This window comes from Atta cephalotes, assembly GCF_000143395.1.
Source record: "Atta cephalotes unplaced genomic scaffold scaffold00073, whole genome shotgun sequence".
In the NCBI taxonomy this organism is placed as follows: Eukaryota; Metazoa; Arthropoda; class Insecta; order Hymenoptera; family Formicidae; genus Atta; species Atta cephalotes.
In genome coordinates, this window is record NW_012130137.1 from 279,180 (window position 1) to 305,400 (window position 26,221).

Below are 26,221 nucleotides of genomic sequence, written 5' to 3' on the forward strand. Positions count from 1 at the left end.
AGATGGAACAATTCGCTTACATTATGTGAGTATGAATTATTTAACTGGGACATATTCGTGATAAATTCAATTTTTTTTATATTTCGCGATATACGTTAGTTTTGCATATGTGCAAAACGCAATTTTTAATTTTTATCTTATTGAGACTGTTAGAATTCCATATCATGTATACACACATCACGAAAAGTTAGAAACATCATATATCTAGATGATGTTCTAAAAAGTTCAGAACAATATCCTGAATACTTCTGACTGAGATTTTACGATGTCCAAGGACACGTTATGTCAGAAAGTATCAAATTGCTGTTGAATCCCAGATATTATCTGGTACACTTGCAGAAGAACTCAGTATCACTCGAGTATAGACTTCGTTACTAGAGATAGAAACGAAGTGAATAAATCTATGCGAGATACAGCAGTTCATTAAGCACATCACAGCCTATATTCACGATATATGTGCGCAGCTTATATCGTCAGAGTGGATGTTCCTGCATTACTCTTGAACTAAGAGGCATTCTGTGTGCTTAAGAGGGAAAACTCAACAATCTTTGGTGTGTGCGGATGTATTGTTAAATATATACTTGAATCGTATCACACGTATTAATGACAACTCGCGTAATAATGTGGAAGATTATGATATCGTAAACGCCTAAATAAAGCAAAGCAGAGAAAAAGCAAAGAGAAATAATTTATACTCACATACTGGTATGCGACAATTTTAATAAAAAAAAAGAATATGTTGTATGCATGTATTTTGACTGCTTAATGATATGCGCGAAGTATCCAAAATTCACAAACATAGAAATTGTGTAATGTGAATCAGAAAACTAAATATTCCTTTTTATGTTGATGTGCGAAGAAAATGATTAATAGATACACTACTGCTCTAAAGTATTTGTCTACTATAGTAAAATTAGATTTTGATATATAAAAAAAGATACAAAGATCGAAACAAATATAATACTTTCGAGCGATAATGTAACCTTTAATTTGTATTTGTGCGAATGTAGAAAATTGTGTGAGTTGTACAAATAGAAAAAAAATCTATTGATAATGAATGTTACATAAATAAACATTATTATTGTACTCCGTAAGAGAAAATGAGTAAATGCCATAAAATTATTAATTAATATTATTAATAAATGATATGACGATGTGAAACTTACAATGATATACATAATGTAAATACTTCTATTAATAATAAGCGGCATCGATGTAATAAGAATTGCTTACGGGCAATACTTGATTATGATGTGAAATAAAAAAATGATATTTTATTAATCATGTATTTTTTATTTATATAAACTTTGAAACCCGGAGAGCTGTTTCTCGAAAAATTCCTTAGACACAAAAGAAATATTGCTTTTTAAATGTCTTACACTATTAATTCTAGCCAACAAAATACTGACAGTATTATTGATCATGTGTAGTTAGTATTGATGAATTTATGTGGAATATTAGCTGCGTTCGATAAATTGTAAATCTGAGATATCGAGCTAATAGTTAGTGAGTAGAAAGATAATGTGCAGATAAAATGATATAATAGAAAAATGTTAATTACCAAATGATTTTCAAGATAGAAGAGCAAGCGAATGCCTCAGACTTACAGTGCCGAACGTAGCTACTGATGGTGATCTGAATTTCTTCATATAATATCAGTATCTTCTACCACAATGATATTCCCTACCATAATGAGACTCTTTTCCCTTCCCACAATAATGCTTGAGAATTAAGAATCGATAATGTATCAATATTTATACTAATTTATTTATACTAATATTGACCTTGTCAGATCCACAATGTACACAAAAATGAGCTAAAATATTATCAATATTGATTGTGTAAGGTTGTAAAAACATTAATGTGTACTGACAATATTACTGATCAATATTATTGATCATATAAGATCCACATTAGAATTATAATAAAATATAAATTTCTTATTATATAAAATAACATACGAAATCACTGATTATACATGGAAAAATTAAAAATTGAATGCTTAAAAACTATTTTATTCTTTTTCAGTAGTCATCTGTACTTTTTATTGATGCTATTAATTGGTAAGTATACATGTAATATATAAATTGAAATATTGATTACAAATATATTTAATCTTTAGTTACGTCCTTAATCGTGTAGAATTTCTATTCCAAAATAAAATAAGAAAAATTAATAAATATATATAATAAAAAATATTTTTTATTTTAAACAAAGTTACATCTAGGAATATAATTTTTTAAATATTATAATACAAAAAAAAAGATGAGTCACAGCGATTCTGCACTATTGATTGAAAGTTAATAGTAAGAACAACTTAGATTCCTAATATATTCAAAAGACTAGTGTGATAAGTATAGGGGAATCTTGAGGCTCTTATGGTTTGATAGAAGGTGTAGAATAATGCTGGTGCTTTTCATTTAGTGACAACACAAGTGTTTTTTAATCTTTGTTATTCATTGAGAGAATGTTAAGAAAGATAGAATTCTAAAAAAAATTATATAACTTATATATATATATATATATATATATATCCAAAAGAGTATATTTATTTATATGAATTAAATTACGTATATGAAATATCTCCTTTATTCGGCTGTATCTTTCTTTGCATCTTCTATTATCTATAAACAAACGATTCCATGTTAATTCTCAGCATGTTAATTTATCGATTTTATTATATTTATTTTGTACCTCATCAGATTTTAAAGTGAACAGTTCTTCTTTCGTTTTCCTCTTGAAAAAATCTAGCTGTGATTAACAAACAATAATAGACGAATAAAACATACTATATTAGAATAATAATGATGGTATAAAAAATTTACCTTGTTTAATATAATAACAACGATACATAATAATATTAGACCTAATAAAACTGATACAACTACAATCCAAAGCTGCAATTTCTGTGTCTTCATCGTATTATGAAATTCTGTCGTAACATTCGTATTGTATCTACAACATAAATGTTCCTCAAACTGCAGTATCTTTCATTTATGAGATAATTAATAATCTACATTTTTACAATTTTAAAAATATTTACCTCTCGTTCATTCCAAAAATCCTATTTGCCGGTTTTATGATTTCGACATAAGCATCTGTATTGATTTTTACAATCTTCATTTCGTTGGACAATTTAAAATTATCTTAAAATAATTATGCGCGTTAAAAAAATGATAGAGAATGGCGATTATATACGAATTGTAAATTACAAAAATATTTTTTTTTATTCAATCATTACCTTTGAGCTTTGTGGTATTGAGAATTAATCTGATCACTAATTTCCCGATATCCTGTTGTGTTTTTAACGCATTCAAATCGCAGTATATCGTCGAACAGTTCATACCATATGTCGAACAGTTTACATATATGATATCGCGTTCTTGGATTGTTAGATTACTGTTCGAATCTTTGGATGTCGCCATTCTCAAAATGTACAATGTTTGTAAGATATGAGCACCAAATGTTATTATATAATTATCCGCATTTCTTTTAAATACATCATGCGTCGCATCTTGCAGCGTTTCATTATTATACTCTAGATTATATAAATTAGTTGCATCTGACGCTGTCTCTCCTAGAAGGCCCTGCTGTATATTCATCAGATCCACTCCGTCTGATAAACAATCGTAATATTTTCCAGATATATAAATCTGAAAAAATTGTTAGACACTTCGCATGTAGGAAATTGTTAAGAATCATTACATATATATGTGATATTACACGATGTTATTGTGATATATTTTACAAGATTATGTACACATACATATTATTTTACGATAATTAGTATTTTACGATAAAAAGTATTCTAACTGAATAACTTGAAAACAAATAATTTTTGAGAAAAATGTTTTAGACAAAAATTTATATATAACTTTGAGTGGGGCATAAAAAAACATATAATTTAAGTTTGACTGGCGAATCATATTAAAACTTTTTTTTGAAATAAAAAATACTTAATTTTTTTATATAAATAATTTTCCTTAATATTCTACATATTAAAGTATAAAAATAATGTCATAAAATCTGGTCATTTCTATTGAAATTAATTTTGACACTTTTGATTGTCATTCTCGACATACATATATCTCACATGTACATTACGATTTTAATATTTATTAAAAAAAATTTTTTTTANATTTTGTTATCAAATCATTTATATCAAAATGATTAAAATAAATTATTTTTATATGAAAATTAAATAAATGTGAGTTTAATACTCACTCGCAGTTTATACAAAAGTAAAGGAGAATCTGAATCGTTTATAGCCGTTGGTAGATTGACGACAAGTCGCGCCTCTTCTATAGGTGTCTTACCGAATTTCAATATTTGATAAACGTGTTGAAAAACTATATTTGATCGATCACTATCCAAATTAGGTAGATAATAACTTTTCTCAATCGCTTTTCTGCAACACGACATCATCATCAAAGATTTATTTACATATCCTTTCTTTTTTTCTGATATATACTGACCCATTTAACAATAAAAAAGCTTCACTTTGTAAAATCAATGATGATTTAATCATATGCGTGCCATTATTTGTGCTGCGAGTTCGAATCTCCGTAAAGAATTCTAGAACTTGCCCATGCAAAGAACCATTGGTCAGTTGTCTCATATCTAAATCGAGTTTCACAACTTTCTGTAAAAATTGTTAAATTTCTCGAGAGAAAGATTTTCATTTTTTCTTAAGAAATTTCATTAAAATAATAGAATTAGTAATTAAATTTTCTTCTATTATTTTATTGAATCATATTGATTCTGATGTTTAATAACATTTATAATTAAGTCATAGTTAGGCTAAAATGATCAAGCAAGCGTTTTCTACCTGCTCATCTGTTCCAAATGGGTTGCCGACATTACAAATAACCATCAGGATATCTTCATCTGTGTCTTCTTCGCAAAATGATAAGATACTACGAAGTACTATTTCCTTCGGTAGGATAAACACGATTGTCGTAAGATATGCCGGCTCAGCATAATTTTTTAAATGTGTTTCTAAAGTGATGTCATTGGAACCGATTATCCAAGTATTATTTTCCCTATATTTTATTTTTATTAAAGTAAACGTAAACAATTGCTTGCAGAAATTCAATATTGCATTCGACGTTAAGCGTCACTTGCCTGACACCCCAAAGTTTTACTGTTGCATGTATGTTGGAATTGCAGACTCTATCTTCTCCACATTCAATGTCGAAAGGAAGCAAAACTTGCACGCTCTTCATTTTATTGTTTTTGTTTTCAATAGGGCATGTCTTACAAAATTCAGATGAATCATTGTACATAAAATCATGAGATGCATAAATGGTAATCGGTTCAATAAAATCTTGAATATTATTCTACAAAATTACATAGTTATTAAACAAGATATTAGATTTTGTAAATATCAGTGTTTACTGTATTTACCGAAAGAGTAATAATGGCATTCACACACGTATGAATGGAAACATCTATTGAGTACATTTCTAATAAAGTCTTTTTAGTACGTTTATATTTTTGGTCCACAATAAGAGAGACTTTGAAAGCTGCAAATTTTTTTATAAATTGAGATTTATGTAATTATTACGTTATTATGCCGTTTCATAACATACCGTGTATATTTGTAATGTTGTAATTTTGATATTCAACACACGCTTCAACTAAAAAGTTATTTATGTTCCTTTGTAAAGTGCTTGGAATGGTATATACAGTCAAATTTGTTCTTACAGTGGGTTTACTCCGAAGTACTATGACATGTCCTGATTTATATGCGCCTACCGCGATGTCTGCATACCTATAAACGACAAGGATAGTGACTTTCGAAATAATTTATCGTAAAATAATCGTTGTAATTTTTAATCAAAATATTATTTACATTTTTTTAATCAAAATATAAATAAATTTTTAAAATAATTTTTAATCAAAATATATTTATATATTTAAATATTAACATATATAATTATTATAACCTTTAATATCTTATACATTTATCTGATTTATTCAAAACTAAAAAACTAACAATTCAATATTAAAAAAAATTACTGCTTTATTAATTGCTATTATTAATTTTAAGAATGAAAATAGTTCAGAATTAACAATAATTTAATAAAATTTCTCCAGGCTTAATTAAAATATAACAAAATGCAAATAATGAATTCCTTTTAACTATAACTATAAATACAATTTATATAATGAATAAATCAAAGTTGCATAATAATTTGCATAATAATTTACTAACCCATTGTTATCAATATCGATTGGTTCAGATATCGAAAATCCAAATGTTTGTATATCCATTCCTTTCATCAAAGGATTATGACTAAAAGATTGCATTGTGATCCTTTGTGACATCATAGGTTTTATTTTATCTTTTAAACTTGTGTCACCATTGTAAATATAAATTGCTCCAGATTCTTCCCAAGGAGCGCTTACTATAATATCTGCAAAAAAATTTAGCAAAAATAGCGCATTTATTTTTACAATGAGCTTTCTGATGCTGAAGTATTTTTAAATTAATTACAGCTTTGATTAATTACCACAAAAATCATCTCCATCTATATCACCGACTGCTACTGCGTAACCGAACTGTGCATCTTCTCTGACACCTTTTAGAATCATGGCTGCTTCGAACTCTTTCTATATCAAAATAATTTAACAAAATATATTATTTATTTTTATAATTTCTGAGTTAAACAGAACTAAAGCGGCTTATTTAAAAATTAATAAAATTATATATATCAGAATATATTGGAGAGTTTTGATTTATATAATAATATAAAATTTATTATACCTTTGAGCTGCCCAGATATATGTGAATTCTGCCGTTATCATTCCCCCAATGTGGAGCTCCAACCACAAGGTCGTATAGACCGTCGTTGTTTAAATCACCGCTGGCTAAGCTGGCTCCAAAGAATTCGCCGATGTCACTACCACGAAGATTCGTAACTAGGGGTATAAAATCTCCATCCAAATCAACTATAACAACCTATCATATAACATTTAATATCACATGCTATGATCTCCTCTTCTCGGAAGAGATAGAAGTTTTACTTGGATAATAATAAAATAATATAAATGGAATGCTTTACCTGCCCTATGTAATTCCATCCTGGATCTGCACAAGCGTAAAGAGGTTGATTTCGGTTGAAATAATATCCTGATGTTACCGCATAGCCTATTATGATATAGCTTAATCAAAATCTGTTATCGTATATATGATATCGTGCCAGAGAAATTTTATTTGTTACATAGAATTTGTACCAAATTTTGATAGATCATCAAATGTCGGTATATTATCTGTAGTTTTCCTATAAATCTCATTAAATTTGTACATCCAAAAACGTCCGATATTGACACTACCTATGACGTTGTCATTTGGTCTTCCTACAATACGGCTTATTAATCTATGTTGTTTCTGTAATGATTAAATTACTCAGTCATACAAGCCGTAGTCAAATGGCAATAATATTTGACTAAATGATATTAATATTATATTGAAAGAGTGAGAATTAATGATTTATATTAAATTAAACAATTATAATTACGTACCTGTAAATAAGGTACCTGTAAAGGTACTGCAAAGGCAACGGAGAAACCATGGATTGGATCATACCATGTATCTTTGCTGAAATCTAATATATGTAATATTATATGTGATCCTTTAAATTTATTTTTAAAAACAAAAATATGTTATAGATAAATCAATATAAGATATATATTAAAACAAAAATCGATTGTTAAAAAAAAATTAAGGGCCGATTAAGTCTATTTGTACATACCGCAGATTTACTGAGTAAGTAAAAATTCATCGATCATTAACAGCTAGAGTCAAAATAATGATAAAATAATTACCAAAAGATGTAATTTCAGAGTTTTCCGGTTTTAATGTTGTCGATGACGTTTCACCACTATAACACATGCCTTGCAAAGTATCCACGTATTTCGTATACTTGAACGTGGATATTCTAAGAATAATACGCGGGGCACATATCTGCAATAAAATATTTAATCAAGTAAAATTTATTTAAGATATATATTTAATTTTAAAATAAAAATTATATTTTTTTAAACAAAACATTTTTTTTGTTCAAAATATTCTCTCTCGTAAATGTTAGATTTTAAACTATTTCAATAACGATTGAAGAACATGTTTATAACACAAGAATTAAAAGTCTTAATATATATTTTAAACATTATATATTATAATGCATTGTATCTATTACATTCTGATATATGTATATATTTCATGTATTTATTTTATGTATTATTATAACTTCTAGATTCAATTTTAATAAAATATTTAAATAGTCGCAAAATGAGATTCTTCTAAATTTTTACAATTTGGAGTTATATTCTAGAACATTCTGTATTATACATTTCCACTGACAAAATTCATAACAAAATGCTGTGCATAATCTATATTTTCAATAAATTTGATTACTTTGGAGCAATAATATTTTGTTTATTAAAGAATTGAATTCTAATTTCTTGAGAAAATTTATTATAAATATAAATGTTTCAATTATAATAACTCTGATCTAATTTCCGTTTTATTTTTCATGTACCGTAAGAAAACCGCTGTATTTTTCTATCGACATTGCACCACCGAACCAGGAATGTTTCTTCTTCACATACACGTGCCTTTTAAGTTGATCTACATATACTTCTTCGTCTTTCATAAAAGTCGGTTTAATCTCTACACATGAACCCGGTAAACTGCATCGATAAACTACACCAGGTTCGTTTAAAAGTCTAAAAGTCGATTGTTTCTGCGTATAATTTCCACGAGGTGCTCCTATAAACAACCTATTAAAAAAAAAAAATAAATATATATATATGTATATATATATATATTTCAATATTAAGTTTTATAAGTAATAAATAAAATAATTATATTTTATTCTAGTCGTTCTAGAAATGTGTTTCTAAAGAAAAATTATTATATACATAAAATTAAAAAAAACGTAATAATAAAATTATGTAAAAAAGCTAAAGAACGTATTGTATAATAAATAAAGTTGAAAATATAAGAAAAAAAGAAAAAAGAAAGAAACATAGAAATAACACAGGCTAATGAATATATTGCAACAGAATTAATTAAATTTTCGTCATTACTCGATATCTTTTTTGAAATATTTTTTGAATACTTCTAAATCTTTTTATTTCATTTGCTATATATATATAGAGCTCTAGAAATTTTAATAAAAATATATTGAATTGATATATATATATTACCATGAAATATTTTTCTGTAAGTCATGATGTAGCAATACTGAATAACCAAAATAACTATGTTCGAATTTCGTGTACAGATACTGATCCGCATTATTCGCACTGTTTGGATATAAAATTGGATAATTTGTATCAATGTTATACGCAGACACAATTAGCAGATTGAATAATAATGTAAATTTCATTGTCATTGAGATGAAACACTTCGTCAGGAATTTTTATCACTACATGAAAAAATAATAAGTAATTTCAAACAAATAATTAATTATGTATAAAACTGCACAATAAAAACAATATAAAATTATTTCTTGTATAGTATAAAAAATGTAATATGTATAATATCCAACTCAGTATACGAATTAATAAGAAATAATGTGATAAATCACTAACCAGTCTTGAAATAATATACTATCAGAAGAACAGGAAGGATGATGATAACCGTGACAAATCACAATAGTATTAGTCATTCATTAATTAACATATTTTCTATTATTCATAAATGCTCTTAAATTAATACTGACAGAAGATACATAGCAATTAATAAATTATATTTATTAAAAATGTACTTTATTCTCAAACATAAATTTTAATATTTAAAATAATGTATATATTTATATTTAATGAGAACAAGTTAGTCAATAAATTTCATAAATCGAGACAAAATAACATACATTATTTATACAACATTTTCATATTAATATATGAGATTTAAATTAATTTATTACATATATATTTAAAATATATATAATACACACAGTGTTCAAAATTCACACTCATGGAATGCAGTATGTGATTTCATAACAACATTAACAACTATCTTTATGGAAATCTTTAGAAAAATAATAAAACATATTATGCATAAAATATAGTTTATATTATAGTTCTAGTCTTCTGTGTAACAATTAATAAAAGATATAGATATTTTCACAAAAAGAAAAAAATTATATAATATTATATAAAATATTATATAATATTATATAAATATGGTATATAAAATATTCATTAGATGTGTTACCTGTAATTTAATTGATTACAAATTTTATATTATTATATATACATTATAAATTTAATATGTTAATATTACATATATTTTTTATTATATATAATATTATTTTATTACATAAAAATATGTATTTTATATTTACAGCACAAAGATATTTTTATTAAAAATCAAGCTTTTCAGGCACAGTGGTAGAATAATATTAGTTTTTTAGTCTTCAATTATTCCTCTTTGTTTAAAATACAGCTCATGTTCCTTTAGCGATCGTTTGTAAAATTTGTCTCTTGGATCTACTGCAGGCAGCAATGGACACTGCAAATCAAATTAAGAAGTTTTTATAAAATATGTACATATGTACATACATAATACACACACACACACACACACACACACACACACACACACACACACACACACACACACACACACACACGCACGCACGCACGCACGCACGCACGCACGCACGCACGCACGCACGCACGCACGCACGCACGCATATATATATTTCATTATAAATAAATAAAATTAATAAAATACAATGTTATTTATGCAATTATATAATTGATATATAAATGATAGCAATTTATAAAATAGTACAATAAAGTCAACAGTAACAGTTATAAAAGATAAATGATATACCCCTGAATCCTTTCGCAATTCTATTGCTTTTGGCATGTTTTGATTTAAATTCTTTTCTCTGTCGCCATGAGCAGGATGTGTTGATATCCATGGAAATTCTGGAGGTAATGTATGCATTTCTGTAAGTATCCTCATTGTAGCCCAAAATACAACAGCTTCACGAATATCAATACAAGCCTGTATAAAGAATTGATAATGGATACTAATTCATACATAACAGTTAATTTTTATAAATGCTAAATATAAATAGTAATAATAAAATGTAAAATATAATATTGGATTCTATTACACCATTGTATAACATACTTTTGCAGCCAGTTGAAGTCCTACTTCATCAGCTTCATTCTCCAAAACTCTACTGAATGGAAGATTGTACATGACATTCACAATTCGTTCCCCTATCATATGAAGTATAGCAGCTGTCATGTCAGGAAATAATGCCCAAATTAATAATATAGGCATTACTATTAAAAAATCCCAAAACAGTTGATCCGATAGTGCCTCAAGCTATTGATAAAAAAAAAATCATCGATTATTTATATTTTATAAATTAACATAAAAAAATATTCGTGTTACTACTTACGGAATGTGATAGCAACGAATGAGCCATTTCATGACCTAAAATAATACCTAATTGGTCATCATTTTCGATAATTTTTAAAATGTCTAAAGATACAAAGATATTTCCACCCTACAAAGTAAAAGAAATAAAGACAATGAAAGTAAAAATAGTTTTTTATAACTAATGTATTGCTGTATAATATTGATAATGTGCGTACCGGCAAGGTATACGAATTTGTTAATGATGTATTAATAACAGTTAGACTCCACTGTGCATCTCTCATTGATTTTAAATCTCTATTAGCTATATGAATTTTTTCAATCACATTTATGAGTCTTTTGTAAGCTGGATGAGAATGTGGTACCAAATCATGTTTATGAAGCTCTAAATGCTAAGTGAAATGTAAAATTATGTTTTATATATATTATAAACTTTTAAAGAATACTTCTTACAAACATCTGTGGAGGTTTTAAAATATTTTTTTACATTTACGTTTTTTTATATTTACGTAAGTAAATAATGGAGTCATAATTAATAGATTATTATGACTATATTATTTACTTACAGTTTCAAGAATCATTTCTCCTAATTTCTTCTCTTGTTCCTTGTTAAAAATTATAAATCTCGAACGTTGTGTCAATGGATCAGTTTTAAGATGAGTTACGTAATAAAGAGCCAATATAAGGCTATATAGTCCAAAACAACCTTATAAAAAATAAAGAAATATAGATAAAATGTATGTATGCTATTATAATTTAATTTCTAAGATCTTACCTAGAAATACATTGCTTTTTTGACTAAACCATCGCTTATATTCCTCTTTCTCTTGCCCAGATTTGCGTATCCACCATCTCTTCATACTGCGTCCAACGAGTAACGCGCCAATACGTAAGACAGGACGCAAAAGCATAGCCAATAATGGTGGGATATGCAAGTTTTGTGTAGTACGAAAGTCACATTTTTGCAATTTTAAGTACTGTGGCTTTCTATGGTCAGTTTTATCTTGAATGAGAAATCTCTTATATGCCGAGGTACGATGGAAAGTTCTTACAGAGCAAATAAAAAAATGACTCTGCTGAAGATTTTTCTGACATAAACTTCTTGATATGGAAAGCATACTGACAGAGAATAAAGCCTAAAAGGAATAATATCCATAATGGAAACAAAAATACAATCTATCACAAAATATGAAGTTGTAAGAGTACAAATACCTAAAATTATATACAATTTACAAATACTATCAATAAGAACAATTTGATATTAATATTATAACTGTTCAACATTATTCCACTTGTGTAACGTTTCAGTGTGAAATAGATCATTTCTTTTGAGAAAGATATTATTGTCGGACACAATTAAGTCAATCACTGTAAATTCTTACAACTATTAATAAAGCTTGTTTTTATTGTTCAATATCATCTGTCAGATCGATTTTAATTCGCAGCTTTGCCTTTTTTAACAGATCAATTATCGTTCTTATTTTAGTCCAGAATAATTGATAAGAAATAAATCATCTCCTTTGAGAAAAATATTAATGTTAGACATCATTGTAAATTCTTATAAGCTATTTATCTTTTTTCCAATATTATCTGTCAAACTAAATTTAATTTATAGTTTTGCTTTATTTGACTCACTGAATACTGCATTACCTTCTTTCAGGATAATTATTTCAAGATTATGACTTGTCAGATAACTGCATGTACTTGTCAAAAGTTTTAAGATATAATTGAAGTAATGGAAAGCTGAAAATGGAAAAAGATATTGATACCAAATTTATGAAAAGAATTTTATTTGCATTCGTCTATATTACAGATTAAAACATAGATATATGTATATGTTAGTATAATCACATTGTCAATAGTCACATAAATCATTATCATACCCAATATAATCTAATCCAAGGATTCATGATTATTCAGTTATGTAAGGTGACAGAGTAAATATTTAGTTTGATCTGCTCCACTTAAAATTTGATAGAAATGTAAAATTAATAGAAATGTTAATTAATGCTTTTTCGTAAAAATTTCGAAAAATAAAAATTGTCTTACGATAACATAACAACATATAAGTCCTAAAAGTGACAATTGAGAAGGTTAGGAAATCTAACGAAATGTAGCGACATGGCTGATATGAGCATGCGCCGTGATATTAAAAAAAGTTTACGCAAAAATACAATACATCGATTGAATGTATTTTTATCGAAATGTAAGTGGAACAGGTCAAACTAACATTTATCTCTCATAAGATTTATTTTCTTTTTAGCAGTTATATGAATATAAATAAATATATAAATATATATATATATATATATATATATATATATATTATATATATCGTAGTATTTATACTTATATGACTTCCACTTGAATCTTTATATAGGAACGTATGAAAATTTGATTTAAATTTAAAACATTTCTGAATCTGCATTTTTTATTAAACTATAAATAATATAACTCATAAAAATAATTCGATTTAATAATTCAATTTAAATTTGCTTCAATATTTAAATTAGAAAATATTATGGGCCACTTCAAACGCTTTATAAGTATTATATATTATATTTGTTTTATATATTATATTATGTACAAAAAGATGTCAGCAAGTCAAGATTCTATAATACAATAGTTAAATGTAATGTATAAAACTATTGAGCGAAAAATTATATTGGAGAATGGTAATTCAACAAAGAGTTGTGTGATTTTCTCGAAAACATAAATCAATATTATATACTTTTTCTCCTTCTTTCTTTTTTAAATTTTTTCTCTTCTGCTTTACAAATGCTATTTGATGTCTAAAAAATATAACATATATAGAACAATATTTGCAACTAGATCGATCTTATACTTGGAACGAAATCACCTTAAGTAAAATGATTAACTTATTAAAGATTTGGAATCGCCTTACGTTGCCATGCGATTTATACTATTCACAATACTTCGATTATTTATAAGATAATTTTAAATATATAAAATCAGGCTATCATCAATATTATTCCATTTCGCAACAACGAAATTGAAAGAATAGGTTTAATTTAGAGATATGTACTCTGGGAGAGCTTTCGCAAGGTGTAAAATGGCGAAATGGCGAGAAGTCTCGTCACTTCACAGTTCACACAATACATCCATACACTACGCGCGCGCACCCAAAGTGACACCCAGGGCACCCAGGCTCAATCAAGCACAGGCTTGCTGGAGGTGCAAGCGTACGTGTGTCGTGTAGAAGTGCGCGCTTTTCTATTCGCGCGCGCGACGACGGTGCGCGCGCGCGCGCGTGTGTGTGTGTGTGTGTATGTGTGTGTAAACGCTACTTTGAGCGAGCGCGTGTGCGTCCATCATGAGTCACAGAACCCGTGGTCGCCTCTCTCCCGTCGCGTTCCGTGATTAAGTCTCCCTCGCGTCGACGGGCGACGACAGCGGAAGTGCGACTGTGGTCCCGGGAGCACGTGGGAAAATCGTTCTCATATCCCGGGGAGGCTCATTGCCCTGTCACCGTTGTCGTTACCGCTATTGCTGCCGCTAGAGAAGATGGCTCTGGCGGCCGGTAATCGCGTCCCTTCGATCGCTGTCACCATCGCGTGCACTTAGCTAGTGTCGTGCATGGCTGGCTTCCCTCATCTCGTATTCCTGTTATCATCCCCTCGTACGTCTACTCTACGCGGGATCTTCTCAAGTTCGGATGGTTCGCTCGTCCGTTACTCGTCTTCTCTCTTCATGGTTTTCCTTGACTATTTCAATTGCAATGTGTGTTTGTAAGACCCTCTGTAGAACTTCAACCCCGGGATGGACCTTCGTAGCAATTGTGGCTCATAGAAATTTCCGAGGACGTTAAGAGAATAGGAGAGAGAGAGAGAGAGACGATCGAGATTTGTGGATGCACGTGTTTTGTATCCATTTGACTTCCTCTTTTTCACGTTAAGTATCTCGAAAGGTGAGTTATACATATTGTCTATCCAGTGGCTCACTTGTGTTTTTGTACCTTGTAAAGTTTTTTTTGTTGAAAGATTGTTGTGGATGATACAGATGTCATTATTAAATCTCTTTTTACCAGTTGTATATTCTTGTGTTTTTTTTATTTCCAAATAAATATATATATATGTTTATAGAAGAAATATAAGATGGACAAATTTAAATAAAGAGACCTATTTATAAATGGATATCTCACATTAATGATTGTTGTGATTGTGTGACTAAAATATCTACCTATTTTCAGTTACCTTGTTGTTACCGAATAGAAATCCAGTGAATAAAATCATGGATCAAACAAGAAATAGACCGAGTAGACCACGATTGCGGTCTCATGGTAACTCTGCTAGGGTACTTGTGTTCGATCAAAATGAAACTGAAGAAACTGCCAGTAACGTGGAAACAGAATTGCACAAACGTCCAATACCACCAAAATTGGAAAGCAAGGAAGCTCCAGTTCGACCTGGTAATAAGACTTCATTTTATATTAATTTGCATTAATTAAATATTATTGTTTACTCATGAAATAATATCCTATCAGATATATATATATATATATATATATTATATCGAAATTATATGATTTTAGTTAGTGGAGAGTTATCGAATCTAGTTCGCATGAGAAACTCTGCGATAGGAAAGTCAGCACCTTCTCTATCAGTTCATGTGGTTGGTATATATTGATTAATATAGCACATTTTTTTATATACTTGCTATTAACATTTATTGTTGTAGCGTGATTTCAACATTTCTCGTCGTGCTGCTAAAGCAGCTCATCGCAAATCTCTCATAACAACGACATCACCTACTTTACCACGTTGCCATTCACCTTTGTCAGGTATATAATTTTTATATTCTTTCAGTTATCTTTTAATCTTTTTATATTTTCTAATTATCTTTTAAAGAGATATTTCTTCTTTTTCATCATCTGAGATATAGAGATATTTTATAAAATAGTTAAACATATGTAAACACAATACATGTGATTTTATTAGACTTAGAACATATTGAAATATTTCCATATCCTATCATCTAGTGTCCTTAATAAATTAGATTTTTTAAAAATTCTGCATTTTAACACATTTCGCTTACACTTAGTGGAAAAAGATTTTTTTATTGTTTACTTGATTATATTCACGATATAGCAGATTAATTTTTTTCTACTGCTTGTTTCCTGGTATAGCATTCGTCCCGATTGTAGGCAGTCCCCTAGAGAGTCCTAGGATGTCATCCAGTCCACACTTTGCTTTTGCTCCAATTAAAAGGTACCTACTCTACACTTATACTATTTGTCTTAGGACATTTATATTAGTCCGATCTGATTGCTCAAGTAAGTAAGATGTCGTCATTGAAAGTGCTATATTTTCTGCGTGTTATATAAATAAAAAAGAAAATGGTGAAACAAAAATTGCATTGTGTCATGTTTATGAAAAAAAGTAAAAATCTAAGGAAATGCTTGTAAGTTTTCACATAATATAAGCGTCGAAACTTTGGGCAATGTTTTAATATCTTTTTATAATTTATTAATTTGATTAAACTCTCTTGAAAAGATGTTATTAAACGAATATAATATTGTGATATTCAAGAATTGGCGGAGGTGCTACAGGAACTGGAGATGGTAGAAGATGGTCAGTTGCTAGTTTGCCGTCTAGTGGCTATGGAACAACACCTGGCTCCAGTAATGTTTCGGTTAGTCGATTAGTATGCACTGAATATTTCCTGTCTGTGCTAATCATGATTATAATTTGTCATTTGTATTCCACTAGTCACAATACTCGAGCCAAGAACGTTTGCATCAACTGCCAAATGTTCCCACTAAGGACGAACTACGCATGTTATCTTGCCATTTCTCCAAGCCCGGGACACCATGTTCTTCACATCCAGGCTTCCCAGGTTCTAGCATATCTAGTATTCCGGGTAGTGCCTCTCTTAGCCTTGAAGAAGAAGGCCGTCGGTCACCGTTACATCGTCCACGTTCCCGAAGTTTGAGGTACACTTTATAATTATGTAAATGATTGTATATGCAAGCTCTTTATAAAATCTCTTTAATGATAGTTATTCAACGATTTTTAATTGACATTAAATTATGTTTAATAAGTAAACTGACAAATATAAAATATATTAATTTGTAATTTTTATGCAATTGTAGCAGTCCAAGTCGATCACCTGTTCTTGACAGCGAAATTGTTATGATGAACACTTTGTATAAAGAAAGATTTCCAAAGGTATTATTGCGATTAATTATGTTTATTATTAATGAATGTTTATTAAAATAATCGATTATATTATACTAATTAACATTTTCAGGCAACACAACAAATGGAAGAGCGACTGACCAATTTTATTAATGAAAATAAAGAGATAGATGAATACGAGATAGTGGCCAATATGACGCAAGATTCATTACCAATTTTACGCTTTGTACATCATCAAGTAATTGAAATGGCTAGAGACTGCTTACAGAAATCTCAGGAAAAATTAATTACAACGAGATATTTTTATGAGATGAGTGAAAATCTGGAACACCTGTTAATGGAGGTACGCATATATTGTGACTTCATTAAAATATGTAATAATTACTGCAATTCTTTTACAGACAAAAGATAAATCTTTAGAGGCAGCAACAAGATTAACAGGATTGATAAAGAAGCTACTATTAGTTATATCGCGTCCTGCTCGTTTATTAGAATGCTTGGAATTCGATCCTGAAGAATTTTATCACTTACTCGAACAAGCGGAAGGCCAAGCTAAAGTCAATGCGGGAATAAAAGCTGATATTCCTCAATATATTATTACAAAACTATCATTAAATAGAGATCCTATTTCTGGTATATATTTTTATTTTCTAAATCAATGTAATATGTGTATGTGTATTTCTCAAATAAATTATTAAATCTTTTTATGTGAACTTGCTATAGAGTTACAAGAAGACTTAAATAAATTGGAGGATTCGGCGAGTTCTAGCGATAGTAATTTACAAGTAACATCGAGTCCAAATAAAGATGATGACAAATGTCAACGTATTCCGTGCGAAAGTGATTACGAAGTATTGAAGCTCATTAGCAATGGCGCATATGGTGCAGTCTATTTGGTTAAAGAAAAGACTACTCGACAGAGATTCGCTATGAAGAAAATTAATAAGAATAATTTAATGCTGCGAAATCAAGTGGAACAAGTGTTTGCCGAGAGAGATATAATGAGCTTCACAGATAATCCATTTGTAGTCTCTATGTACTGTAGTTTTGAAACTAAGGTATGCCTATTATTCTTCATTTGCATTACAGATTTTATGAAATAAGTTACAAAATTATTAACAATTGTGTATTTTTTCAGAAACATTTATGCTTAGTAATGGAATATGTAGAGGGAGGAGATTGTGCGAATCTTTTAAAAAATATAGGTCCACTGCCACCAGACATGGCAAGATTTTATTTCGCAGAGACTGTCTTGGCTGTTGAATATTTACACAGTTATGGCATTGTACATCGGGATTTGAAGCCTGATAAGTAAGATCATAAAATAGAAAAAGAGCATACGTTAGATTTGTTCTTTTCAACTGAACTTTTTGTATCATTCATTTTCTCTATTTTTCTCTTACGTTGAAAAGAAAAGAAGTGAAGATGAATAATGCGCAAAAAGTTTAGTTAAAAAGAACAAACCAATTGAATATACAAGCAAAATACTAATAATTACAAATTATTTTTTTTTAGTTTACTCATCACTGCCCTGGGACACATCAAGCTTACTGACTTTGGCCTCAGTAAAATGGGTCTAATGTCTTGTAAGTACGAAAGTTTTAATTGTAATATAATTAAGGTCAAAATAAAAAATGAATAATAATAATAATTATTATCTGTTTTTAATTTCAAGTGGCAACAAATCTATATGAGGGCTATATCGATCGAGATACACGGCAGTTCTCAGACAAGCAAGTATTCGGCACGCCAGAATACATTGCTCCAGAAGTTATATTACGTCAAGGTTATGGTAAACCGGTTGACTGGTGGTCCATGGGTATTATATTATACGAATTTCTAATTGGCTGTGTTCCATTCTTTGGTGAAACACCCGAAGAATTATTTGCTCATACGGTGAACGGTAATTTTTGCTTTATTTTTTTCGACTCAGCTCTTGATAACTGGAATATACTCTGAAGTATCTTGTAAGCAGATATATATCATATGATAAATGATAAAATTTTATTTGTTAGATGATATTGAATGGCCAGATGAAGATGATTGGCTTGTTCAACCTGAAGCAAAGGATATTATAACGGTTCTTCTACATCAGAGTCCTAGGGATCGTTTGGGAACTGGTGGATCGCACGAAGTCAAGGAGCATCCATATTTTTATGGAGTAAATTGGAATAGCTTACTTAGGCAAAAAGCTGAGTTTGTGCCACAATTAGTTAACGACGAAGATACAAGTTACTTTGATAGTAAGTACCAAAGATATTGTGCTATATATACCATTATAATATTTTACTATTATCTATGAATATTTATATATTGCTAAATTCTATTCCAAATAAGTTATAATAGTAATTCAATTTTCTATTTTGTTTTCTATTTGTCTCTCAATTCCTCGTAATATTTCAGCTCGTATGGATAGATATAATCACGACATAGGCGATGATACAGACGACACCGATGATTCTCCCTTATTCGGATCGTTCTCCTCTTATTCACCTCAATCACGTAAGATCTCGCAAACGCGTCCACCTCAGTTCAACTCAGATGCAGAATCGGACGCTTCCAAGAAACAGTTGTTCCGTACTGAATTTGAAGGCACGTTCGCGCAATTATCTCTTGGATCGATTGCGTCGTCAGTCGCGCCGCCATCCAAACTGGCCGATCCACAATCCGCACAATCATCTGAAAAACATCGTCCGCCCTCCTCGTCGGTAAAGAATATTTCCTGCGCTGAGAATCAAACCAGAACCGACAAATTCAACATCACGTCGTCGTCTTGCGTGACTTCCGGTACTACGATTTCATCGAGCAACGAGCCACAACTATCAAGCGTTAAGAATACTCAGGCGGAAAGAACATCAATTAATCTGAGTACACCCGATTCTTCGCAAACCGAGTCCGAAGATATTAGCCCTCAGATCCAGAGAAAGCGACACACACATTCTCGTGATAAGCTGCCCAGGTTCAGTATATCCGTTGATGATGAACACATGTGAGTCATTCAGTCGCATTCTCACAACAACATAGTTTTCTTTTTCTCTCTTTTCCTTTTAATTCAATTTGCTTTCAACTTTCATACACATTTCCAATTTCTACATAATTTCAATTCATGCACATTTTATAGTTTTTATTTTATTATATTAACGCATAATTTGTATAATAATGTAGTTATTATACATATTTTTTGCATTTCATAAATCTGTGATTCATTATTTAATCATGAAATAATTTTAAAACTAATATTTATAAAATATAATCTTTTGACTCTCATGTCGGATTCAATCTTCACTTCCTTCCAATAATGTCATTATTTTTCTTTCTTTCTTTATATTTTTTAATTTAATTTTTCAGTTTTCATACATTTCTATAATTTCTACATAATATATATTACAATTTTTTAGTTTACTTTATAGTTTTTATTTTCTAACATTGACGTGTAATTTATATATTAATCGACTAATCATGTGCATTTAATATAGCTCTGATTCATTTAATGATTATTTACAAAATATTCAATTCTAAAATTATAATTTTTTGTTCACAGGTTGGATCTCGCAGCGGCAAATAAAGACGTGGAAGAGAGCAAGCACGATTCTAGTACTGATTCCTTTGAATCCTTCAGCGCTATATCTATGTTACCATCCGCCCGACAAAAATCTCGATCTGTTATAAAATCTGCCTCAACTAGTGGACTGTCATTAGTGATTCCAACCAGCGATTTCGCTTGTATGTATTTCTCAAGAATACATAATCGAGAAAAATGCTGTCTCGTTTTAGTAGACTGGGGTTTGCATCGAACTTTTTTGTCTCTAGTAATCGTTTAACTGATTAAATATGAAATTTATAGAGGGAAGAGCTTGTTGCGAATTTTATTTTTATTATATCTGGATCCAACAATATTTTTTGCTTTTACATGGAATGGTTTAATTATTTCTGATTTAAAATATGTATTCTCTTAGATGACGCGCCGCTGAACGTTCAACCTATTGAATCGCCTGGTGGGTCGTCAACTGCATCTTCGAGAGATACTTCCCCTTGTCGCGAGTTAAGTCCTCTTGTAACTAGCTTGAAACCGCCCATTATCATCCGTCGAGGACCATGTGGCTTTGGTTTTACTGTGCACACTATTAGAGTTTACTATGGCGACAGCGATTTTTACACTATGCATCACCTAGTAATGGTACGTATAAATAAATCACGTTAAATATCTATTTTGCTCAAAGAATGCTTCTCTATAGCATTCTTCATGAACTCTACAGCATTTTTATATACTAATTTTTACATTTTTGTCTCTGCTTGAATTTTTTGATAATTTCACTAATTACATCTTATTCTTAGTTAAGTTAAAATTATTAATTATTTCTTATTTAAAGATATTATCAATTCTACATAAATATATTGTATTATTACTTTTTGAAATTTTACTTATACTTTTTTAAATTTTATGTTTTATTCTATATTAATTACTTTTGAGTGCTATTATTATAGTTTTATTCTATATATATTTCTAAATCTATTATATCTTATTATATGTTCTTTCTTATTATATGTTATATTACATTCTTATTACATTCTTATATGTTATAATACATATAATTTTTAAAATAATCTATAATCTATAATTCTTAAATACTATACTTTTCTTTATCAAAAAATAACTTTGTACTTCTCTCAAAAATATTTGTAATTCCATTTATATTTTATATATAAATTATATAATAATTATATAATACTTTTTTACAATAGGAAGTCGAACAGTCCAGCCCGGCATTCGAAGCTGGTTTGAGACCTGGTGATCTGATAACGCACATAAATGGTGAACCAGTGCAGGGTCTGTATCATACCCAGGTTTTGCAGCTAATGTTAAGCGGTGGTGATCACGTAACGTTACGTAGTACCCCGTTGGAGAACACCAGCATCAAGACTGGCGGTAGAAAGCGTGACCTTGCGCAGAGTAAATTGGCGCGCCGAACGTTGCATAAGCAACGAAAGCAAAAGCGGGATCATTCAGATAAGAAACGGAAGACGTCTCTTTTTAAGAGAATAAGTTCCAAACGGGCGAGCGTAGAGATGCAGCAGGTATACTGGGAAATTTCGTTTGTACACAACATATTATTGAATGCGAATTATCGCTTTATGACATTCGTAACTCTGTATTAGATCATTCTGTATTAGATTATTTATCACGATATTTCGTTGTGCGATATATTTAATATTAATATCAATTTTGCACAGCGATCTCAATACATACAGAAGAACTATGTTCATTCTTTACACGCTATTGCAAAAAATTGAACCAAAGAAACTTTAAAGAAGCTTAAAGCACCAGCATATACGCGAGTACACACTGATTACGTTAAGTGCATTTTCTTTTGCAGCCGTTAACTATCAGTTGTCCATTGTCAGCACCCATTTTGTCCAGTGACAGCAAACCTCCACTTATGGTATGATTTCTTATACATTCGCTCATCTTTCCCATTAATCTCCATTGATATCGTTTCTGTTCGTTGCGTTCTGTTGACAACATGTATTTCTTATGCGATTACACAGCTTTTGAATGGCTATTACACACTCTGCAAAGAATTATTGCGTTTAAAAATGTTTATACAACACGATTGCCAATTATTAACAATGCATAAAGTTGAATTATTGGATTAACTCGTTTCACAAAACGATGTTTCATGACAAGAAAGACTTTCGTGTTTTCATATTGATAAATTTATGTCATAAATTTTACAGATGGCTGCAGGAATTTGCTCTCCTTCAATGGTCACACCTAGTCGATCATTTCAGTCATTTACTCGCTCGCAAGAAACGTCACCGTACTTTACGGCGTGCTCGAAATCCGTCTGTAACCCGTCCCCGCCGACAAATCGCGCCAATACGGATTCTTATCATTCTACCGGAAACTCAAGTCCATGTTCAAGTCCGAATTCTTCGTCCCCGGGCTCGAATACGTCAGTGGGCAATCTGTCAGGTATCTCGAACCAGTCGCATTATCAACGCCCTAGCACTCTTCACGGCCTCAAGCACAAATTACACACGGCTGCGAAGAACATTCATTCGCCGAATCGCAGGAAGTCCGTGGGCCACATACCATTATCGCCATTGGCCAGGACACCAAGTCCATCACCGATTCCTGCAAGTCCGACGAGAAGCCCAAGCCCGTTAGCGTTCCCCACGGGTCATCAACCTGGTAGTTCCAACACTACGCAATCATATAGTCCAGGTATGAAAAAGAAAAAATAGTAGCAATTATATAATTTAACTTTATCGTGGTAATTATTTGTATGAATCATTTTGCATTCGGAAATTGACAAGATAAAAGTAGATAAAATGATAAATATGAATGCGAATTATAGAAAAGGATATGCACTTGACTAAAATATTAATTAACAAAATTTATTTTAAAAAATTAATCGTTTCCTGTACATTTTGAGCTGTATAAAATAATTTTTTGAGTGTTTGAATGTCCAAATATAAAAAAAAAGAATTGAATTGTATCACGATCATTTAAATCTCAATATAATTACGTCACATCAAAATAGGTAATAAAAAATAACTTTATAAAATTAAATTTTTATTTTTTTTATTGATTATTTGGTAATCGCTGCTTGTAGTCTTTATTTAAACAAAGAAAAACTGAATAAATTATTATGAGAGATGTGAAGTCAAATAGAATTAAAATCTTTGAGACACTCTCATGTAAAATTTTTTTATCTTTATGTTATTTTTTGTAAACTGCATTTCTATAATTTTTAATTTTTTTAGAAAAGAATAGACTGATATATCATCGTTCAATGTTAAATAAATTTAATTTTATCAAAAGTTACGAAAACAACTGACTTTTTTCCAAATAAAATTTCGAAAACTTGGTTTTGATAATTTAGAAAGAATTTGTTTAAAAAAAAAATATTAATGATTAGCTAATGTAGCAAAATATAAATATAGCTTATGAGGAAAAAATGAGTTGCACAAACATCTTGACTCAGTGAGAGAAAATAACATAAAAATAGTTCTATTTCTGCATTTTCCTTATATGCAAATAAAGTTATAAATATCAATAAAAGATTTATAACATATGTATATTTTTATAATATTTATAATATTATTGAGTAATAATGTTATAATGATTTTGCGATATCAGGAGCATGTTTATCAACGCCGAACAGTCAGAAGAAAGGTTACGGTCGTCCGAAATCCGCGGAGCCAGGTTCACCGCTACTCCGACGAGCTCTCAGTCCTGATCGACTTCATCCGCGTTCGGCAGAGAATAAAACCTCGATATCGCCACTGGCTAACACTGTGGTCAAAGTAACACCACGTGTGACTATCGCGCAGCAGTCCCACAACAACAGTGATATCTGTTCGGACGAATCCAATGATAGTTTCAAGGAGGCCAATGAGAGCACAAAGGGCGAGAAAAAAGTGCCAAGTGAACAGAAAGGGGACTACTCTAAATTGACTCATGGTATATCTATTAATTTAGGGAACGTAAGCATGTCAAATTCCTGCGGTAGTACGCAATTGCCACGGATAGCCGAAGAAAAAGATTCACCAACAGGCACCAAGAGTGATGACTACTCATCGTCAAAGGAGATCAGCGCGGAGAAAAGCGACAAGCAACAGTCGACGTATAGTAACAATCAATCTGGTGATGTGGAGAAAACTCAAAACGATGAACGCCAAGTTGTCAGCGGCAGCAAAGTATCACAATATAACGAAAAAGAAGAAACTGTTCAACATGGTGTCCCGCAAGTAAGCGCACAGCAAATAACCAGTGCCATGAACTTACAGAAGAACCTAGATCAGAGACATTGTCAGACTGGCGAGAAATCTGTTGCATCATCTACGTTGTTACATAAAACGTTCACCGTCGAGCAAAAAAACACCAGCAAAGGCAATATCGAAGCTCACCAAGAGATTAAGAAGATATCTAAAAAGTACAAGGTTGATGTTGGCGATGGCGCCCATTCAAGCACACACGATAGCAACGCAGGGTTGGGAAAAGATAAGAAGAACTAATTAATATAATGTGCTTTTAAGTAAATTCTTGAAGCATCGATCTCCTCTATGCAGCGGAGGACTTTGAATTACCTGTGTGTTAATCAAATGTGAAATAAAGAGAAAGTTATCCTTTGCAAAGTTCGAATAGCTTTGTCGAATGGATACTGACGGTCATATGAGAGATAAGAGACTAATCAAAAAGAAAAGCAAGAAAAAAGGAAGAAAGATCACAGATTTTTAATTTATATAGCTTTATGGAACTTCTATATTCAAACTTATAGGCTTCCGTCAAATGAATACCTGAAAGCGATTAAGATACTTATATATATTTCCGAGAAGGTTTTAATCTATTTCCGTAAAATATAATGTTTGTCATATACAAAACACTGCAAACTTTCAAATAAATTTACACAGATGAGAAATACATTATTTTAATTGTAAAACGCAAGACTCAATGTTACTAACTGGAAATCACAAAATCGTATATCGAAGTTGCTCTAACAGTGAGACAATTGGAGTGATTTTATGCTTCGGGCTACAGTATTTACACGATCTCATTTACATTTATATCTAAATAATATTAGAATGTAATGTATACACATATACTGTACACACGCGCGCGCGCGCGCACACACGCATACCTATACAT

At 30.2% G+C, this 26,221-nt stretch overlaps 3 protein-coding genes across 3 annotated transcripts; 1 reads left to right on the forward strand and 2 right to left on the reverse strand.

Annotated features, from left to right (window-relative positions):
• Positions 1 to 2,588: 2,588 nt before the first annotated feature.
• Positions 2,589 to 9,401, reverse strand: LOC105624140 (integrin alpha-PS3-like). Its single transcript, XM_012205499.1, has 20 exons — positions 9,214 to 9,401; positions 8,544 to 8,784; positions 7,831 to 7,969; positions 7,528 to 7,610; positions 7,240 to 7,393; positions 7,068 to 7,153; positions 6,770 to 6,964; positions 6,516 to 6,615; positions 6,218 to 6,419; positions 5,592 to 5,773; positions 5,407 to 5,525; positions 5,125 to 5,339; positions 4,829 to 5,042; positions 4,476 to 4,642; positions 4,225 to 4,408; positions 3,242 to 3,653; positions 3,044 to 3,146; positions 2,820 to 2,955; positions 2,695 to 2,751; positions 2,589 to 2,624 (listed from the first exon to the last, which is right to left on the reverse strand). The coding sequence occupies exons 1-20, from the start codon at positions 9,399 to 9,401 to the stop codon at positions 2,589 to 2,591; spliced, it is 3,213 nt and encodes a 1,070-aa protein (XP_012060889.1).
• A 954-nt stretch (positions 9,402 to 10,355) lies between these two features.
• Positions 10,356 to 12,528, reverse strand: LOC105624113 (metalloendopeptidase OMA1, mitochondrial-like). The gene is made up of 7 exons (XM_012205473.1): positions 12,186 to 12,528; positions 11,977 to 12,116; positions 11,629 to 11,802; positions 11,433 to 11,540; positions 11,156 to 11,356; positions 10,850 to 11,026; positions 10,356 to 10,522 (listed from the first exon to the last, which is right to left on the reverse strand). Exons 1-7 carry the CDS (start codon positions 12,526 to 12,528, stop codon positions 10,421 to 10,423), a joined length of 1,245 nt encoding a protein of 414 aa, XP_012060863.1. The 3' UTR covers positions 10,356 to 10,420.
• A 3,133-nt stretch (positions 12,529 to 15,661) lies between these two features.
• Positions 15,662 to 25,590, forward strand: LOC105624114 (microtubule-associated serine/threonine-protein kinase 3). Its single transcript, XM_012205474.1, has 21 exons — positions 15,662 to 15,839; positions 15,963 to 16,042; positions 16,109 to 16,211; positions 16,557 to 16,638; positions 16,960 to 17,062; positions 17,140 to 17,363; positions 17,523 to 17,598; positions 17,681 to 17,911; positions 17,970 to 18,201; positions 18,292 to 18,626; positions 18,707 to 18,879; positions 19,084 to 19,154; positions 19,244 to 19,471; positions 19,584 to 19,811; positions 19,972 to 20,527; positions 21,110 to 21,291; positions 21,525 to 21,745; positions 22,312 to 22,644; positions 22,944 to 23,009; positions 23,305 to 23,794; positions 24,713 to 25,590. Exons 1-21 carry the CDS (start codon positions 15,662 to 15,664, stop codon positions 25,588 to 25,590), a joined length of 5,070 nt encoding a protein of 1,689 aa, XP_012060864.1.
• The last annotated feature ends 631 nt before the right edge of the window (positions 25,591 to 26,221 follow it).

What these genes read in the sequence shown, in the direction of transcription:
- LOC105624114 (XM_012205474.1), top strand. Translation starts at nt 15,662, where the DNA reads ATGGATCAAACAAGAAATAGACCGAGTAGACCACGATTGCGGTCTCAT. An exon ending in TTGCCATTCACCTTTGTCAG is followed by an intron (nt 16,212 to 16,556) that starts GTATATAATTTT and finishes TTCCTGGTATAG; the next exon opens with CATTCGTCCCGATTGTAGGC. An exon ending in CCACGTTCCCGAAGTTTGAG is followed by an intron (nt 17,364 to 17,522) that starts GTACACTTTATA and finishes ATGCAATTGTAG; the next exon opens with CAGTCCAAGTCGATCACCTG.
- LOC105624113 (XM_012205473.1), bottom strand. Translation starts at nt 12,528, where the DNA reads ATGCTTTCCATATCAAGAAGTTTATGTCAGAAAAATCTTCAGCAGAGT. An exon ending in AAAAAGCAATGTATTTCTAG is followed by an intron (nt 12,117 to 12,185) that starts GTAAGATCTTAG and finishes ATTTTTTATAAG; the next exon opens with GTTGTTTTGGACTATATAGC. An exon ending in CAAATTCGTATACCTTGCCG is followed by an intron (nt 11,541 to 11,628) that starts GTACGCACATTA and finishes TTTACTTTGTAG; the next exon opens with GGTGGAAATATCTTTGTATC.
- LOC105624140 (XM_012205499.1), bottom strand. Translation starts at nt 9,401, where the DNA reads ATGACAATGAAATTTACATTATTATTCAATCTGCTAATTGTGTCTGCG. An exon ending in CAACATTACAAATATACACG is followed by an intron (nt 5,526 to 5,591) that starts GTATGTTATGAA and finishes AAAAATTTGCAG; the next exon opens with CTTTCAAAGTCTCTCTTATT. An exon ending in CATTTGGAACAGATGAGCAG is followed by an intron (nt 4,643 to 4,828) that starts GTAGAAAACGCT and finishes CAATTTTTACAG; the next exon opens with AAAGTTGTGAAACTCGATTT.